Consider the following 19,200-nt stretch of genomic DNA (forward strand, 5'->3'; position numbering starts at 1 on the left):
AAGGGGTATGAGAGAGGGAAAGATGAAGGGAGTATTGATATACTAGTACTCAAAGGAGAAAAATGAAAATGATAGATGGAGAGAATATTGGGATAAAGATTAAAGTCCAGCCCAACAAAAACTTGATTTAAATAAAAAAAGAGAAAAATTCAACAAGCATAACACTGAAAATTTCATCAAAATCAGATGTAAAATAAGAAAGTTATGACATTCTAAAGTTTCGCTTCATTTCACGAAACGGTCATATGCACATCTCGTTCGGTATGCAAATGAGGGAACTGATGACATCACTCACAATTTTTGTATTTTATTATATGAAATATTTTGATTTTCTTGTCATTGTCATGTGAAATGAAGTTTCATTCCTCCCTGAACATGTGGAATTCCATTATTTTTACATTTTGTGCTTCAGGTAAGGAGGTCCTAATCATCAAATTCGTAAAATTCGAAATATTGTATAATTCAAACAAAAAACAAAATAGTGACATCGACTCTCATTTGGATGTAACTGGCTCGTTCATATAATTATTTGTTAAAAATAAGCGAAACTTTGAAATGTCATAACTTTCTTATTTTACATCCGATTTTGATGGAATTTTCATCATTGTGCTTGACTGATTTTTCTCTATTGATTTAAATCAACATTTTTCTGAGGTCGACTTGACCTTTAAAAAATTATATAGACATGACAGGCAAAATATATGGGGAGAAGTGACCATTAGATGATTGAGAGAAGAGGACAGAAAATAGAGAAAGGTGGGAAAGGGGAGAATATAAAAAGGTATATGCAAGAGCAGGAGCCAAAAAAGATGGAGATGGGGTAGTCTACAGGCACAGACCCTGACTACAACTTTGATAAACGAGTTGGTCTTCACTCAAGACTAGCATAAATAGATCTTGCTGTTTCAAATCCTGAACAAGAGTGGCCTTCGTCATTAGCAGGTTGTGATCTTTGGCTGCATGTTCAGACCACTTTCATTGAGTAAAGGACTTGCACAGCAGACTAAAGATAGGGGGTGAGAGTAAAGGAGAGGGCCATGAAAGTTTTTTTTTTATAGGATTATTGGCAGTTTAGTGACCTTTGGCTGCATATTCAGACCAGATGAGGGGTGGGAGCATAGGATAGGGCTTCAACAGATTTGTTAAAGGAGGGAATGGTATGAGAAGAGCGAAAGAAAAGATGAGAGAGATTGTAATATGACAGTGTTTTTGGAGGATAGGAAAGGAGGAAAATGTATGGAAACAACACATAACTATAAGACTGTTAAGGTGTAAAACCAAGGCAGAGAAAGTAGAGGGTGTTCATAATTGAGACATATAGCATCCTGATAAATGGGGTACCTACAGATGTGAATAAGTGGGTTTTGTTTCTGAGGTTTAAAAGAATTAATTGAACATAAAAATAATTAGAAATTATCAGAAGTTCTGAGTACATGACACGTTCATATACTTGTTTACCCTTACCAGAATGGAACGTTATGAGCATAGAATGTGTTGTATAAAAATTGTTGGGTTGGCTCATAATTTTCCCAACCAAGGATATTAACATCAGGCTTTGTCTTTCAGATCGGTATTTTGATTGACGTCACATCCTTTTCTATTACCAATATGAGCTTTTATTCATTAAACATTGTAATGTTAATTAATAGCTTTAATTCTGAAGAGAGTGTTTTAACGGTCAAGTCCACCCCAGAAAAATTTTGATTTGAATCAAAAGAGAAAAATCAAACAAGCATAACACTGAAAATTTCATCAAAATCGTATGTAAAATTTTAAAGTTTCGCAAAACGGTTATATGCACAATTCAGTGACATGCAAATGAAGGGTCGATGATGTCCTTTACTCACTATTTCTTTGGTTTTTTATTGTTTGACTTAAACAATATTTCAATTTATACACATTTGACAATAAGGACAAACTTAACTGAACCACAGAATGCTTAAACAATGGTAATTCCACATGTTCAGATAGGAATAAAACTTTGTTTCATAGGACAAAAAAATTAGAATATTTCATATAATAAAATACAATAGAAATAATGATGTCATCACTCACCTCATTTGCATACCGACCAGCATGTGCATATAACTGTTTCGTGAAATTAAGTGAAATTTAAAACTGTCATAACTTTCTTATTTTACATCTGATTTAGATTAAATTTTCAAGTATGCTTGTTGGATTTTTCTCCTTTTGTTCCAATCCACTCTCAATTAGGATTGACTTGTCCTTTAATAATCAAATAAATCAGGTTCATTGACATGCAATTATAATCTGCTTCAGTTCTATTAATTCAATTACATGAACTCTTTGGGTTGTTCTGTGTACTATTATGATTTTAGAAAAAAATGTTCTCTGGAGCCTGTTTATCTGACACTAAAGTAAACTAATTATGATTATCATAATACCCTTTTTTATTATTTCTCAAAATCAATAATTCTACTCAAATCTTACTGGTCTGAAAAATGGCAGTTTAAATACTCTAAGTATTCAACTCAAATTTAGTTTCAGGGTTTAATCATAGCAAACATTGACCCTCATCCTCCAGCTTAATCATTCTTAAGGTGGGAAGTTATTTTTAATGAGACCCAAAATATACCGGTACTGCAAGGTTTGTGGAATGTCAGACTGTAGGGATGCTAAGTGCTCTGACATTATTTAAGGCATGACAAATAATTTCATTAAAAAATTGCAGTTATGAACTGACACAGCCTGTTCTTCAGAGGTTAAAAATAACAATAAATTTGTGACCCACCCCCCCCCAAAAAAAAGTCACCCGGGAGGATCTCTCTCTAAAAAAACGAGCAAAAATGATAATTTGGTCTTCAAAAAAGGAAAAAAAGTAAAAAGAAATTGGTTTATCTGAAAAAGAAATTCCTTCTTCTTTATACTGTCAAAATTTCAAGATGAAAAGTTGAATTGAAAATAAGAGTTTCTTGGACACAGATGGCACAGAGTGCGCATTTCATGATTAAACGAACCCCTAATAGCTTCAAACGTAGTTTTCCATTGTGTTTCTTAAGCTTTTCCTTAGTATCATCTGTATTCAATCAAATACTTGTGTGGTTTATTTTTTATCACTTTTGACGAGTTACATACGTGAGTGATCACTTGTCACCATTTATCATTATCAGTGCTCCCTCTTTTATGAACAAGTCAAATGATGTGATCAAATCTATAAAAAGGAGAATCTTTAGTGATGAAAACAAAGAAATATTTCAAAGGAGATTGCATGAAGTTCGTTGGGATCACCTAAGTTCCTTAATGGATGTGGATGAAAAGTTTGATGAATTCTTAAGTATCTTCTTGAAAATATTTGACGAATGCTTTCCTGTCATTGAAACTACACTGAACCTGAACCCCAAAAGAAATAAGCCTTGGTTCAATTCGCACCTAAAAAAAATATGTAAGAAGAAACACGAATTATATAGAAATTTGGAAATAATCCCTCTTTATACCGTGAAACCACTTATCGAAATTATAGGAATTTTCTAAATTATTTTGTTGTTGTTTTTTTTGTTTTCTATTGTGTATATTTGTATGAATATGTTTTAATATTGTACCTGTTATTTGAATGTTTTTATGAGAGATGTGAAATAAATGAAACTGAAACTGAATCATATATTCTTGGTATATGCTCATATGGACAACTTACTGTTGGTTTTGGGATGGCTGGTCACATTTATAAAGAGAGTAAAGTCTGAAAAAACAAAATGCTGAGTTTGATATTCAAAATACAGACATTTATTCAAATTACATACATTTTTCAAATGCATTTTATCTGGAAATATTATTTTACTCTAGATAAATGTTAGACATGTGTGCCCAGCCATATCAATGTGCATAAAAGAAGTGTTATCAAAATTTCCGTTAAGTACATGTAACAATTCTTGGAAACTGTTTTGTGAGCCTATTTGTACAGTTACACTAAGAATGATTGAAGTATGCAACACCTTTAATAAGGGGAACCATTTTTTTTTACTTTTGATTAAATTACCAGTATAACTGTATTACAAATGATTTGATTTGAAATTTCGTTCTTAAAATATTATGCTTTGTACTAAGAAGGTGCATCAACAGCATGTGCTACTCAACATCTGTAAAACATCAAGTATAATTAGATTACTTTGATTACGGTAAAATAAAGGGTAGAACTGAAAACCCACTTGACTTTAAGCATACAGAACTTTATTCAATATTACCCATTACTTTTCTTAAGCCCATAATTCATAAAATGAATATACCTTCCAACTTGAACTTGAATTTATCTAAGAATATATGATGGGTAAGATTTTGAAGATGTCCCTACCATCGCGAATTAGCATTTACAGGTATATCTTGATAGAAGATTTATTACGTACATGTATCATCAGATTAGAAAAATATTATTTGTACATGATTGGTATTTCTCACAATTTACTGAAATGGAAATCTAACCTTATTGGTAATGTGATGATTTGTATGAAAGGAAAAAAGTAAGAAAACACAAAGGTGAAGTTTGAAATTAATTGAACACAGGAAGAAGAAAGTAAACACCATTCTCATTACGCTTTCTAAAACTAGTTTACTGGAAACCAATTCAGGAAACCAGTTTGGAATATCACTTTGCTAGCGTTCCCACTTGATCACACAAAAGTGGTTTTCAAAATCACTTCACGTAAAACGATCATGTTGCTATGGAAATGCTCTCAGTGGGGTGACACGTTTCACGTGAAATTTGAAATTGCAGCGTAGGCATTCTACACCTGTCGTGTGGAGAAGCACGCTTTTGTCCTCACGCTAAAACCAGTTTAACGAGGCAAAGCTATCTTTTAAACTACATTGCGAGGTGGTTTTCTGAACCGGCTTGGAAGATCGCATCCAAGATTGTTTTGACCGTTCTCACAACACGCTAAACTAGTTTCCAGTAAACTAGTTTTAGGAAGGCAGTGAGAACGGTGTTGTAATGGCCGTTTCAAAAATGAGATCTCAAAGACTCTGCAAATAGCATATTGGCAGTTAGGTGAGATCATCACAAATTCTCTCTTATTCCCCCTATACTGAGCATAAGGAATTCTTTTTTTTAATGAATTTTCAAGCTCAATACAAATCTCAATATTCATTTTAGTCTACTTATTGTTGGTTTTGGGAAGGCAGGTCACATATTTATTCAAGATTTTGTGTATTAGAGCAAAATCTCTATGCTACAGTATAATGTGGCCAAGTTGAAACCTAACTAGTGAATACAACTTTTAAGAACTTAAAAAACATTTTTTTTTATTGATGGTTTGATTTTTTTTTATTTTTTACTTTCACCGAACTGCTCCTCTGATTTTATTTTTTTTCTACATCATAATGAAATCCACAATATGGCAAAGTTCAAACCTCAATAACTGGAGAGATTACAACTTTTAAAATATGTTGAGTTTTTATTATTTGTGTGATTTTTGTTTCACAAAACTTCATTTATTGTTCTTCTTTAATTTAAACCAACTTTCCATCTGAGTTGGAATCCCTGTCAGTGTTTGAGGAAGCATCAAATGTAACTTTGTCCTTTACAGCATCTTGATTTCCCGAACTACCCGACTCCTCTTCATCTCCACTTGCTCGTAGCACCTTCAGCTTTTCCAATTTCAGTCTGGTCTTTCGCTTCTTCTCCTCTCGTTTCTTGTGCATCACCTGCTGATGTTGCGCCTGGGCGCTTTGGTTGCCATGGAGATGTTGATCCAGCTTCTCCTTCATCAAGAGACGGGCTATCTTCTGATTTTCACTCTGGGATCGTGTCTGATGACACTTGAAAAATAATATGCAAGAAATTTTAACAATTAGATGTACATCAAATCGTTTAAAACAACAACAAATAAGATAATTCAATTTCACTGTTGGATGAAGATTCACTTTTTTATGCAAATTCTGTGATTATCAAAACAGGGAGATGGGAGAGATTAACTTTTCTCCATACCCTAAATGGCAAAATTATTGATCAATACTAAACATGTCGATTAAAAAATCATGAAAACATGCAAATAGAACTAAAGAAGATCTAAGAAAGATCAAGACATTCCTGCATTTCCCTAAAATTAATACCTCACAAAGATGTTTTACAAAAAAAAACAGAAAAAACATTAATTACAAGTGATAAAATTCCCGCTAAAATAGGGAGAGTTTATAGTAATCAAATATGGGCATTTTGGTAAATATGTATATACAGCTGTACATGCGAGGGGGTTTAAGGGTGTTTGGATGAGAATCTGGGGAAAAGGGGTTGGGTTCTTATATCTGCACCTCTGCTAGAGAAGGGAGAGTGAGTGAGTGAGAGAGGGGGGGGGTCCCTCAGCTGCTTGTCCTCACTCTTGATTTTCATTATGCTCCTGTCATGTCTGTTGTCTTATTTTTTTTTCGTAGGTCAGTTTTTTCCATCTCGGAGCTTCCCTCTTGAAAACTGTCTGACAAATACATGTACTACATATGGACTCAATACAAACATGTTACTACAAAGAGAGGTAGCACCATACGGGGGAGCAGGATGGCAACAACCCCTATGAATTTTCAAGTATTTTTTTTCTTCATGGTTAAAAAGATATCTAACTGTTTTAGGAAGAGTAACTGTGGTCAAATCCTTGTTGGTTTCTAAGCTTAATTACCTCATTATGTCTCTTCCGAATCCAAGTGACGAAGTTTTAAAAGATTTAAATTCATTATTTTACCAATTCATATGGGAGGAAAAACCGGACAAAGTTTGTAGGATTCAAATGTCCCAAACATACATAAGCGGCGGGGTTAAAATGATAGACATATATTCACACTGTCAATCATTAAAGATTTCTTGGATAAGGAGAATTTTAAATGGATCAATTGATAATTTCATTCTATGCTTTCTTATGTCATCCTTGCCAAGACAACAAGATGTTCTTTTGTATATGACGTATATGGGTAGTCACTACTTTCGAGAATTATCAAAACAGACCTATAACACTTTCTGGAGTGAAATGTTTTTTGCTTATAGTAATTTTTTAACTATCTATTATAATAGTCATGTCAATGTATCTTCACATCCTCTATGGAATAATAAAATCAGAATAGGCAATTTTCCAATATATATGAAGAAATGGAATGAAAGGGGTATTCGTTTCATTAATGATATTTTGGATGAAGGAGGGCATTTTTTATCTTTCAAAGATTTTCAGGATCTTTATGATGTCAAATCAAATTTCCTTTTTTATCATTCACTATGTGTTGCTATCAAGGAAACCTACAAAAGATCTACATTCAATAGAATCCCCCAACCATTAATTCCAGATGTGCTAGCATTTATTACTAAACTTAAAAAAGGATGCTCGCATATTTATTCCATTTTATTGAAACGACGAAAAACAGAAAATAAAAGCTTTCTTAAATGGAAGTGCATATTTGATCTGAACGATAAAAGGTGGGAATCTTATTGCTCATTGGGTTTTCAGTGTACCATTGATGTAACATTGCGTTGGTTTCAATATAAGGTTGTGCAACGTATATTATTTACAAATGATTTGCTTTTCAAATTGAAATTAGTTTCAGTAAACAAATGCACTTTCTGTCGAAAAGAAATTGAAACGGTTTTGCATCTATACTCGGAGTGCAGGCATGTTAATCACATTTGGAAAGAGTTAGAGGACTGGATTAGGACCAAAACCAATGAGACTCTATACTTTTCAGATGAAAATAAAATATTCGGATTTATTGGAAAAAACAATTGTGCACTCAATTGTATTTTTATTATAGTAAGAAAGACTGTGTATGATTGTAAAATAAACAAAACAATTCCTCTTTTCAGTATCATCAAATCCTCAATAATCAATTATTACCAAAATGAAAAATACATTGCCCAACTTAATTTCAACCAACACAGATTTGACAAAAGATGGTTTCGATTGAAAAATCTCTTTATTGTTTGACTTACACATGTAAAATTATTTTGTCAGTTCATTGTTTATATCAGTGATTGTATTATTCATTGTACTCTGTATATATTGATTTTTCATTGCCAATAAAATCCCTGTGGAGGGAAAAAAGATTGAAAAAAAAAAAAAAAAAAAAATTTTTAAAGGGGGAAAAGTGACAAGAAAGAAGGGTATTGGTATTGAAACAAGAGTCTTGTCTTTCCGTTGATGGGGTGTGTAAATTACAAAATACTACACATATTTTCATGAGGAAAATTAAAGCTAGGATTTAACTTACCACCCCCCACCCCCCTCCTTCCCTGTATCAAATACCCCTAGCAGTAGCACTGCCCATGGCTTCAGTGGTGTAGATTAGTGTAACTAATCCAATTACCTTGACAACAAGTCCAGTAGGGATATGTTTGAGGACCACACAGTTACTGGTCTTGTTGGTCGCCTGACCTCCTGGTCCAGACCCCCTAACAAATTGCTCTTCTAGCTCCTCCTCCTTAAGATCTGGAAGCTTGCGCTGCAACCTTGCCCGGACCTTGTCTCTTGATGTCGTTGTAGATTTAAAGCATACTGGAACTGCTAATGCACCATTGGAAAGCTTTTTTAATGGCTGATGATCTTTCCATTCAGCTATACAGGGATGTTCTCCTGTCACTAATAAGTTCATCCCAGCACATGGTTTCCATTTTACTAGAAGCACTTGGTGAAAGTTCCTGGTCAGAAACACATTGTTATCTAACGCTTGTCTATACAATAAGAATGTTTGTCCATGATTACCAAAGACACATGTACTGTACCTTGCCAACAGGTGTTTTCCACAATTTTGACTAATTGTGTGTGTGGCAAGATGATACATATTTTTGAAATTGAGATCACATCTATGATGGCCAGAATTTTTCAGGAGTCCTATAGATTTAGCAGAGACACTGAATTGCTCCTCTGAGAACTCTTTCGACTTTGTCTCCAGTTTCTTGTTGAAATATCTGCTTGTAACAGCATCTTCGTGAACAAACTTTCTGAACACATTTTGGCAGCTTGTTAAAGCTAATCTCCTTGCACAAAAAGTTGCACATGACATGATTTCCCAAATCCTGTATTTTGAGAAATGACCCACAAAAGTGTTTGGGTTTGGTGTCAGACCTCCAAATCAACAGATGACCATTTCGGATCGACCGTATCAGATCAATAGAGGCTGACGCCCAGCAGTTGAATAGTTCGACACAGTTTTTCCAATGATCAGAAATATAAGTCCAGTTTATATCTGAAAATAAGAGAATAAATATATAAAATTGTGAGATACTGAAACTGGTATTCATAGTAGAAAGGGAAGGAAATGCATTTTTCTAAACTGTTTGTTATTGTATATCACGATCACATGTCACCTTGTAAGTATCAATTTCCAGAATCAAATGAAGGAGGACATGCCGGGGGGGGGGCAGGGGAGCATATGGCTAATTTATCTTCACTTAGCACCAAAGAAATTTTTGAAAGGGGAGTGAACTGTGTGTGGTCTCTTATTGACTGTGTGTTATAAATACATAGTCTTAAATTATATGTTTTCAGATATCTACTATTATCACCCGTATCAGACATCTGAGCTGGTCATTTACAAAACCGTATTGCCCTAGTTTCATAAATATCGGGAAGGGATAGGTATATTATTTGTATTTTCCTCGGTCTCAATGCGCATATTTACTTTGCATGCAGAGACGACGCAAAATATACCTTTGTATTTTCCCTGGTCTCACATCCGGGCATTTGAGGATGCGTATAAAGAGATACGCTTCATAAGGATCTGCGCGCCAACAATATACGTCATAATAAAGTCATCACTGGATCCAAGTGCTTGCAAGTACGTCATAATGGTAAAGTGCAGAGCCTACACCCTGATATTAACAGGACACAATATAACTATTTTAAAAAGAAATATCACCAATATCACGATTTTTGCTCTAGATATCTGATTTGGATGTTAATAAAAATATTGACTGGCTCTTCTTTCGGGGAACATCAAATATATTGCCCTTAAAAGACCCATATTGCCCTCGTCTAAAGACTCGGGCCAATATGATTCTTTTGCTGGCAATATATTTGATGTTCCCCTCAAGGCCAGTCAATATTATATAAATATTACATAGAATGAATTGACCTATAATTGTATTTGTATAGAGAAACTAAAATGTTCTAAGAGGAAAAGTAATTGTTTTGCTACTTGGTAACATAATTATTGCGGTATAAATGTATCATTCAAGTGGGTCTATATTACCAGACTACACTAGCATTACGGGTCAGGAAACTGGCCAGGTCTGAGTAGTTCAGGACTTGAGATGGCGCTATTAGTTCGTATCTGCTTTAACAGCTGTTCATATTCTATTCTGCATAATACATGTATGACTTACTTTCTGAAACATCCCCACAGGATGGTGTTTTAGAAAGCTATTTGGGAATTTTACTCACAACTGTATGCATGATTGTAATCATGCCTGCAAGTATGTATCCAGGAAGTACAAGCATGCCATAAATGATCATGTGACACATACAAACATTCACATATAAATTTTTCATTATTTTGACAGATTTGATGAAAAAATATTACTGTCCATCTAAAAACAAACCAAATGTCTGACAAATAATGCAAAATGATGTCCACATGTAAGTATATGTACAGGCATACATGTAGATGTGCATGGTATACAAGTCCTACTCTATGTTCATCTATCTACCTCCTTGGTTGAAGTCATAGTTACAGATGTTAATAGCAATTGATATTACTACTTAGATGTAAGAAATATGGCTAGTACATGTATGCCCGGGGGGAGGGAGGGCCAGTCAAATATATTGTTGTACACACGTGTGACCCCAAAAACGCGTTCAAAGGGGTGTTTTTTCAGTTTTGGACGGGGTCCGGGCGTGGACTCATATAAAAAGTGCCGATTTTCAAGAAAAAGGGTGGTTTTGAAAGACTGGTAAATGGTCAATTGTGGGGTCATACGTATATAGGGTATGTTTTTTTCCCCAAAGCTTTTCTTTTTAAGACTAGCCAAACGTGTTTAGGGTATGTTTATTCCCCAATGCTTTTTCCCTGAGGTCATATTTTGAGCGACAACTTGTTAAGGGGCCAAAATGTGTAAATAAAGCCAGCGAAAAACTTTACTGGGTTATTTTGCACACAGAGAAAAACTCGCTTCGGGGGTGTTTGGAAATTCCTTGGTCACGCGTGAGTACAGCAATATATTTGACTGGCCACGTTGGGCTAGTATGACAAAATTTGAACCAAAAAAAACTCACCTGCACCCAACCACCTACCACCAAAAATACAATGAGCAGTCCAAATCTTGGGGCTCTTTTTTTATGTATGCAAATAACGCAATAATCATATTACAGCAACTCTAATAAGGAATTGCAGTACTGTAATTTTGATTATGAAATTGTAACGGCTATGATGTGGGCAATCTTTAGCCTTGAGGACTTTGTGATATTTTTTAAATATTTTGTAATAATTCTTATTCATAATCAAGTTTTCAATTTTATTATTTGTTAAATAGCCATTTTTATCAATAAATTGTTCTTCAAAACGGCATTTTGTAACATCGTTTATCGATACATGTACGTCATAACGAAGCGGTTCAAGGGTCAAGCCTACTGTATGTGCGGTGTATACGAATGTATCGAGGGATCTACACGAGATCGATTTCTATCTTGAAAGATGGATTTCCTAGGGAAACCCATCTTACATGTGTCTCTTATATGTCTATGGCAGGGATTTCAAGGCTTTGAGATGAAGAAGTATACCAGTATGTCAAAATATTAGAATATCACAGGCCTCGAAATAATCGACGGCCATGGCCGTCCATTACTGGCCGTCATGCCCTTCTCCTTTTTGCTAACAGTTACGGCCACTAAAAATGTGCCCTTTTTTATATGGCCATGGTGCCCTTTTTTCTCATAAATGTGCCCTTTTTTCTCATAAATGTGCCCTTTTTCTGATATATAATGTACCCCTTTTGAAAGTCTGCACCTTTTTTTCTGAGCGAGGAAAACTTTTCTCCGATCTCAAAAAGTATTCAATACCTTAGGCTTAGCTTTACCAGCGACGTCCAGTGCATGTATGCAGTCTAGTCCGAAGCCGCGCCGAACGATGAGCTAGCTATGCACAGCTGGCCGGCCGGCCGCTAGCACGCTTTACATATGCTATGTAAGCTGCAGCATAAGAATGGACGAGCGCGAGCTCCGTATGTGTACTACACAAATGTCGCTGTACTGTCCTGGCGAGCGCGCACGATGCGTAAGTACAGTACTTTGAATAGGAGTGTTTCATAAAGCTGTTCGTCAGTTACGAACAACTTACGAACGACCGGTGATACTTTCTTGGGTGCTAATCAGATTCACATTTAATTACATGTAGCTCAAGAAGGTATCACCAGTCGTGCGTAAAGTTCATTTTTTCTTAAATATGTGGTTTGGTAATGAATCTGATGTATAACATCGACTATGGAAAGCCCCCCCCCCCACGAAACTGTAACACCTACAAATAATTTATTACATGCCCCTTAAAAAGTGGCCTTGGTGCCCCTCTGTATGGCCTTGGTGCCCTCTGCTGCCTGGCCTCAGTGAAAAAGTGCCCCTCAAAAAAGTGGCCTTGCCCCCCAAAAATCCTATTTCAAGGCCTGATATCATCACAAAGTCCTGCAAGGCTAGGCAATCTTATAATTTATCATTTAATTAGCAACCCCATTTATTTCTATTCTATATTTATCATTCAATTGCACATTCTTTTGAAAAAAAGAGTCTAAACAATTTATATTTCATTCCAAAATTCTAGCTGACACTAATCTCTGATCTCCTTAATTTCAAAGTACATATGGTTTTGTCAGTTAGTTTATGACTAGATCTAAGTTAAATATCATGAATATTATAACTTAGATCTAACTTTATTTTATTTTGTCATGAAATCTACTTGCTGTTGTAACATGACCGTTTGTACACTTCCAAACTCAGTCTCCTATGCTCTCCTGTACATTCAAACTCTCCTTACTTTAATTAATTAAACTAAAATTATCAAACTGAAGATAGGGTGAACACAAAATAAATTAGAAGTTGACAAGATGAAGTCCAGATCAGCACTGACTTTACTTTCTAATCTTATCTTCTGCCAATCTACCCACATTGGATATTAATCATAGAAATCAACCAATCAAATACAAGGAAAATGGTATGAACTATAAAATGAACTAACCCTATTTAAAAATAAGAACCAATCAGAGAATAGAGAAGGGTGATCATGAGTTAAACTGAATCCTAATGAGAATTAAACAATAAGACCATGTGGAGTGGAAAGCTAATGGAAAACCAGGAAGCATGACTGAGGGGAAACTGAATGAAAGAATGAAATGCAATGAACCTGTGTTGCTATGTGAGATGTATTGTGGAGATGGAATGAAAGATGAGATCATGACAATGTATGTGGATTGAGAGGATGGAAAGAAGGATGAGATGAGTAGGGATGGAAATAAACAAGTTGAATGTAAACAATAAAGTATGGAAAGCCAAATGTAAGAGTACAGATTAAATAGAACCAGCAAAATTTACTGTTACATAAGATTCCCTCTTCATTAAAAATGTCCTCATTTTTCAATATACACTCCAAAGTTTTTAAGTTTCGATTCATGTTCTTTCCGAACTTTTTTTTTCTTGCTAGCATGAATTTTTTTTTTTAATGGGCCAAAAATTTAAGAGGATAAAAGAAAATAATGAAGGAACCTTAAATTTCAACTGTTCACAGTAATATCAATAAGTCATTACTTTTGCAACAATCAGCAGAACTGACATATTTCCAAACCCAATCTATGTAATATTGCTTTCTTTTATAGCGGTCGTCACTAAACAGACGATTTCAGAGAATGAAAAAGAAATGTATATTCTGACTTCGATATTTCTTTCGAAGCGAAATAAGAATTATTCAAATCAGTATTAACTATTACCAATGGCCATCTGACTGTTAGTTGCAAAAGCACAAATAGTATACCGGTACATGTATATTAATACAATATGTATCAGCATATTGTTGTTGCATGAGTATTTTCGAATAAACAATTAGCTTTCTTTTTTTTTTCAAACTTAATTTTTTCTTGCGATATTTGTGAATTTAGATAAAATATCAATTTTTTTTTTTCAAACATATATTACTTTTTTTTTCACTAGTATTCCAAACCAATATCCTTAAAAAGCTATGCTTGTCCAAAAGGAAAAAAAAAATATACAACAAACTGCCATAAGCGAAAATGGATCATGCATCATCAAACAAATTACCAACTTTGCAACCAAACTAAGTTTTGTTTTGTAAACATTTCTTTCTAGCTTCTTTTTTTTTTAAGATTCAAATTGTCTGAACAAAATTGATTTCCATTCCATTTTCCAAACATATTGTTTCGTGTTTGATGGAATAGAGATAAATTTTTTTTTTTTTTTTTTTTTGGTTTCATTATATTTCCAAAATCAAGTATCCATATTTGATATATAATGAAAACAATTATTTGCTTTTTTTTTTGGTGCAAAATCAAGTTAATCAATAGTATGGCTAGTTGCAAAAATGATATTTTCAAGAATATTCACAATTCACATAAATATATACTATAAATTCTGTAAATGAATACTTTTTATATCAAGATTTGAATTCTTATACGAAACAATCCAATCTTCAATATCATTGCATTTTTTTTTTGTCGAGAGTGACTGAGAGTAAATTTTCATGAAATCTTCATGAAAATCAAAAGTATTGCCGAAAATCAAAAGTATTGCCAAAAATCTTTTATCCCTTGATTTGAAGATATTTTTAACCAATTGGTTTGCCACTTTCATATAAATGTTATCTCAGTCAGAAGGACATTAATGCATATATCATTCAAAGAAAACTGTTTTGCATTCAAAATTTGCCAAGATTTTTTTTTTGTTGTTGTTGAAAGAAATAAAATCTTGAAATGCAGTATCAACACATTCCTGGAGGGTAAATACAGTGCAGTCAAAATTGCATTACAATCATGAAATCCGATTGCTGCTTTTATATCTGATTCCATTTTCAATCTTTTACTTATCAAGGTGTTTTTTTTCAATCGAGGTAAAATGAAAATAAGTCCTATGAACACATCATTTAAAGCCATAAACTTTACCACTTTAACATTTCTTGCGCTTGTTTTGTTTTGGTTAAAACATTAAATGTTTTTAATTTTAAGTAATGAAGATTTTAAAAACCAAACTTCAAACAAGTAATGACTGCAAATGTATTTTCCTTCTAGTGAATATCAAAAGGGAGAAAATGTCGATGCTGACAAAACAGGAATGGCATTGACTGGAAGTAAAAATATATGAAGTGAGGGCGTGGCTGGATCAGGTCCGGATAAGACAACGGAACACCGCTGGCACCAGTTGTAACATGACCGTTTGTACACTTCCAAACTCAGTCTCCTATGCTCTCCTGTACATTCAAACTCTCCTTACTTTAATTAATTAAACTAAAATTATCAAACTGAAGATAGGGTGAACACAGAATAAATTAGAAGTTTACAAGATGAAGTCCAGATCAGCACTGACTTTACTTTCTAATCTTATCTTCTGCCAATCTACCCACATTGGATAATCATAGAAATCAACCAATCAAATACAAGGAAAATGGTATGAACTATAAAATGAACTAACCCTATTTAAAAATAAGAACCAATCAGAGAATAGAGAAGGGTGATCATGAGTTAAACTGAATCCTAATGAGAATTAAACAATAAGACCATGTGGAGTGGAAAGCTAATGGAAAACCAGGAAGCATGACTGAGGGGAAACTGAATGAAAGAATGAAATGCAATGAACCTGTGTTGCTATGTGAGATGTATTGTGGAGATGGAATGAAAGATGAGATCATGACAATGTATGTGGATTGAGAGGATGGAAAGAAGGATGAGATGAGTAGGGATGGAAATAAACAAGTTGAATGTAAACAATAAAGTATGGAAAGCCAAATGTAAGAGTACAGATTAAATAGAACCAGCAAAATTTACTGTTACACTGTCATAGTCAATTTTGTAAAATTTTGCAAATATTGATATGGACCTTAACTGTGAAACAATGAAACCTTAGCTGACGTGAATGCAAATCACTGAGAAAATCTATTAAATCTACAAATTAGCACAATTAAAAAGGGTCAGTCGATATCGATCGTGACTTGGCCAGCTATCTGGCGATAAACTGTCTAGGACCTACACAAGTATAAACGGATGGGACCAAGGTCCATGTTAGACAGGCCAAAAACAATGATTCTTACTTTCATTTCAACACAGATATTGGTTTATCTTAGGCATGTGGCATATATACTTGCATACTTACTTATTTCCCTGCTGATATTTATGTCTTTCTTTCAAAACAGCGGTTCATTATCACGTACCAGTTGAGCATCGCATCGTCGTCGTCATCAGCTGTTCAACGCATACGGTACACACGTACGTGTGCATGTACTGTTCAGCATAGAGTTATTTAACTCTAGCAGTGCAGTGCAGCTTGCTATGGAAGCTTAAAAGTGCCACCGAGATGTTGAGATAATTATCTCGGGAAGTCGACATCTTGATAGCAAAAGATAAGATGACGAGATCCTGGATCTCATCATGTCGACATCTTTTAGAAGAGATGATGAGATGACAAGATCCCGGATCTCATCATGTCAACATCTTTTAGAAGAGATGTTGAGATGACAAGATCCCGGATCTCATCATGTTGACATCTTTTAGAAGAGATGATGAGATGACAAGATCCTGGATCTCATCATGTTGACATCTTTTGGAAGAGATGATGAGATGACAAGATCCCGGATCTCATCATGTTGACATCTTGTAGAAGAGATGATGAGATGACAAGATCCTGGATCTCATCATGTTGACATCTTGTAGAAGAGATGATGAGATGACAAGATCCTGGATCTCATCATGTCAACATCTTAAGAAGAGATGTTGAGATGACAAGATCATCTCATCATCTCATCATCTTTTCTACAAGATGTCAACATGATGAGATCCGGGATCTTGTCATCTCAACATCTCTTCTAAAAGATGTTGACATGATGAGATCCGGGATCTTGTCATCTCATCATCTGTTCTAAAAGATGTTGACATGATGAGATCCAGGATCTTGTCATCTCATCATCTCTTCTAAAAGATGTCGACATGATGAGATCCAGGATCTCGTCATCTCAACATCTCTTCTAAAAGATGTTGACATGATGAGATCCAGGATCTCGTCATCTCAACATCTCTTCTAAAAGATGTTGACGACATGATGAGATCCAGGATCTCGTCATCTCATCATCTCTTCTAAAAGATGTCAACATGATGAGATCCAGGATCTCGTCATCTTATATTTTGCTATCAAGATGTCGACTTCCCGAGATAATTATCTCAACATCTCGGTGGCACTTTTAAGCTTCCATAGCTTGCTCCCTGCGGATCTCATGTGATTGGTTAAAAGTTGGTTGTGTCAAATAAAAGAAGCGAGTAAATTTACCATACAGATATTGCATTTAGTATATATATCTATGTGTTAGACCTAACTTTTTTATATCGTAAATAAAAGTCCAACCCAATCAGTCCCTTCTGGCGGGCCTTTCCGAATTTCCAGGGTAAATTAAAGGGGCTGCGGAACGGTTTTCAAAGGGAAGGGGGGGCTTATACCATGCAAAAAATCCCATTCATATGGTCATTTTTACGTTTTTGTACATAGTTACTTTTGGAAAAAAAAAAGTGGGGGCTGAAGTCCCCCAGCTCCCGCCCCGCCCTCCCCCCCCCCCTGCTTCCGCGGCCCCTGAATTAGATATAAGAAAATGTCAAAACAAATCAAATGTCCGGCCTTTAGAGTGTCGTGGTGAACGGGGCATGCAGGCGCGTACCCTAGGACGGTGGGGGCGGTCGCACAAGGCCCCCAAGGCCCCACCCCCCCCCCCCCCAAGAAAAAAAGGGGGAGAGGAGAAAGGGAAAGACAAAGAGAGAAACAGGAAAAAAATTAGCTGTAATTTTTTTCGTATCCTCCCGCCAAAAAATAAATAAATAAAAATAAAACATAAAGTGAGATGTCTATCTCTAAAAAACAGCAAACACTTTGCGCTTGCATTAGATGACTATGGTGAGATGTTTATGCTTTTTATTGATTCCTACAAAATAGTCCTTAAAATGTCCCTATCTGGGGTCATATACAAAAAAAATCAGCTCACCATAGTCATCTCATAGTATGCTTTGCGCTCGTGTTGTTTATTTAGTGAAACAGGTATATTATTTTTTGTATCATGGTTACAAAAATATGCTTATAGGTAATAATATCCCCTTTTTAGGTCTGAATATAAAAAAAAAAACTTGGCTCACGCTTTTTATCAGTGAGATACACATCCATTTAATGGCACTGTCCTTAATATTTCACTATTAGATCACTATACATGGCTAAGCACGCTTTGACTCAATTTTTTTGCTGGTGCCTCCCCAATGCGGTGAACCACGGTACGCGAATGCCCCCCCCCCCCTCCATTGAGAGGCACAAGAATCCACATACTTTTTTCATCCAAAAATTCCTTGGCTCAGAAGGAAAACTTTTTTTTCCTTGCATCTTTCTCTTTTCCATTTTGAGCTCTATTTTCCTATGTAATCAATTTGTATAGCCTTTAAAAAAACAGTTGAATAAAAACGGGTGAAGATCCCTGAAGGTACTTGAAATCTACATTTCGGGTTAAACTTATAATGAAACAGCCGCCCTTTGAAAGTTGAGAGCCCCGTGAGAAGGGATAAAATAATCTTCTCCCTTAAAACCGATTTTGCTTATAGAATGAGGGGTTCAGAACTGTTAAGATCAGAGCAAGATGGCCCTCTGCAAATTAAACCATAAGCTTCAGACTCTGTGCATTGGTTGTTCCGCTGAATTACGTTGGCTCCACTTACCAGTATTACAGAATGGGGATCGCTGGCGTATAGATGGGGTTTGGACGCCCCCCCCCCCAAAAAAAAAAAAAATCACGACCAAGAAAAATAAAGAGAAAAGGAAAAGAAAAAGATAAAATATCGAATATTATTTTCTGAATATTATGTCAAAATCTAACACAAAATTTGATTTTTGTAATAAAAATGTTTCTCGCTCGCAACTATACATTTTACGTGAAACGCCATTTCTAGCCCCTCAAAATTTTTGCTCATTACGCCACCGATGGGGATGATAGTAAAATGTCAGAAATCATTAAATAAATCACAAGAATCAACGATTGTTCCTGTCTACAATGGGG

The 19,200-nt window shown here is 35.0% G+C and overlaps 1 protein-coding gene across 1 annotated transcript; it reads right to left on the reverse strand.

Moving 5' to 3' along the window:
* Nucleotides 1-5,434: 5,434 nt before the first annotated feature.
* Nucleotides 5,435-16,391, reverse strand: LOC121408527 (peptide chain release factor 1-like). Its single transcript, XM_041600014.1, has 3 exons — nucleotides 16,278-16,391; nucleotides 8,290-9,168; nucleotides 5,435-5,769 (listed from the first exon to the last, which is right to left on the reverse strand). Exons 2-3 carry the CDS (start codon nucleotides 8,983-8,985, stop codon nucleotides 5,461-5,463), a joined length of 1,005 nt encoding a protein of 334 aa, XP_041455948.1. The 5' UTR covers nucleotides 8,986-9,168; nucleotides 16,278-16,391; the 3' UTR covers nucleotides 5,435-5,460.
* Nucleotides 16,392-19,200: the final 2,809 nt, after the last annotated feature.

The sequence above is a fragment of the Lytechinus variegatus genome, chromosome 2 (assembly GCF_018143015.1).
Source record: "Lytechinus variegatus isolate NC3 chromosome 2, Lvar_3.0, whole genome shotgun sequence".
Lineage (NCBI taxonomy): Eukaryota > Metazoa > Echinodermata > Echinoidea > Temnopleuroida > Toxopneustidae > Lytechinus > Lytechinus variegatus.

Coding starts and splice junctions, on each gene's coding strand:
- LOC121408527 (XM_041600014.1), bottom strand. CDS start 8,985: ATGTCATGTGCAACTTTTTGTGCAAGGAGATTAGCTTTAACAAGCTGC. Junction 5,770..8,289: donor CTACTGGACTTGTTGTCAAG/GTAATTGGATTA, acceptor TTATTTTTCAAG/TGTCATCAGACACGATCCCA.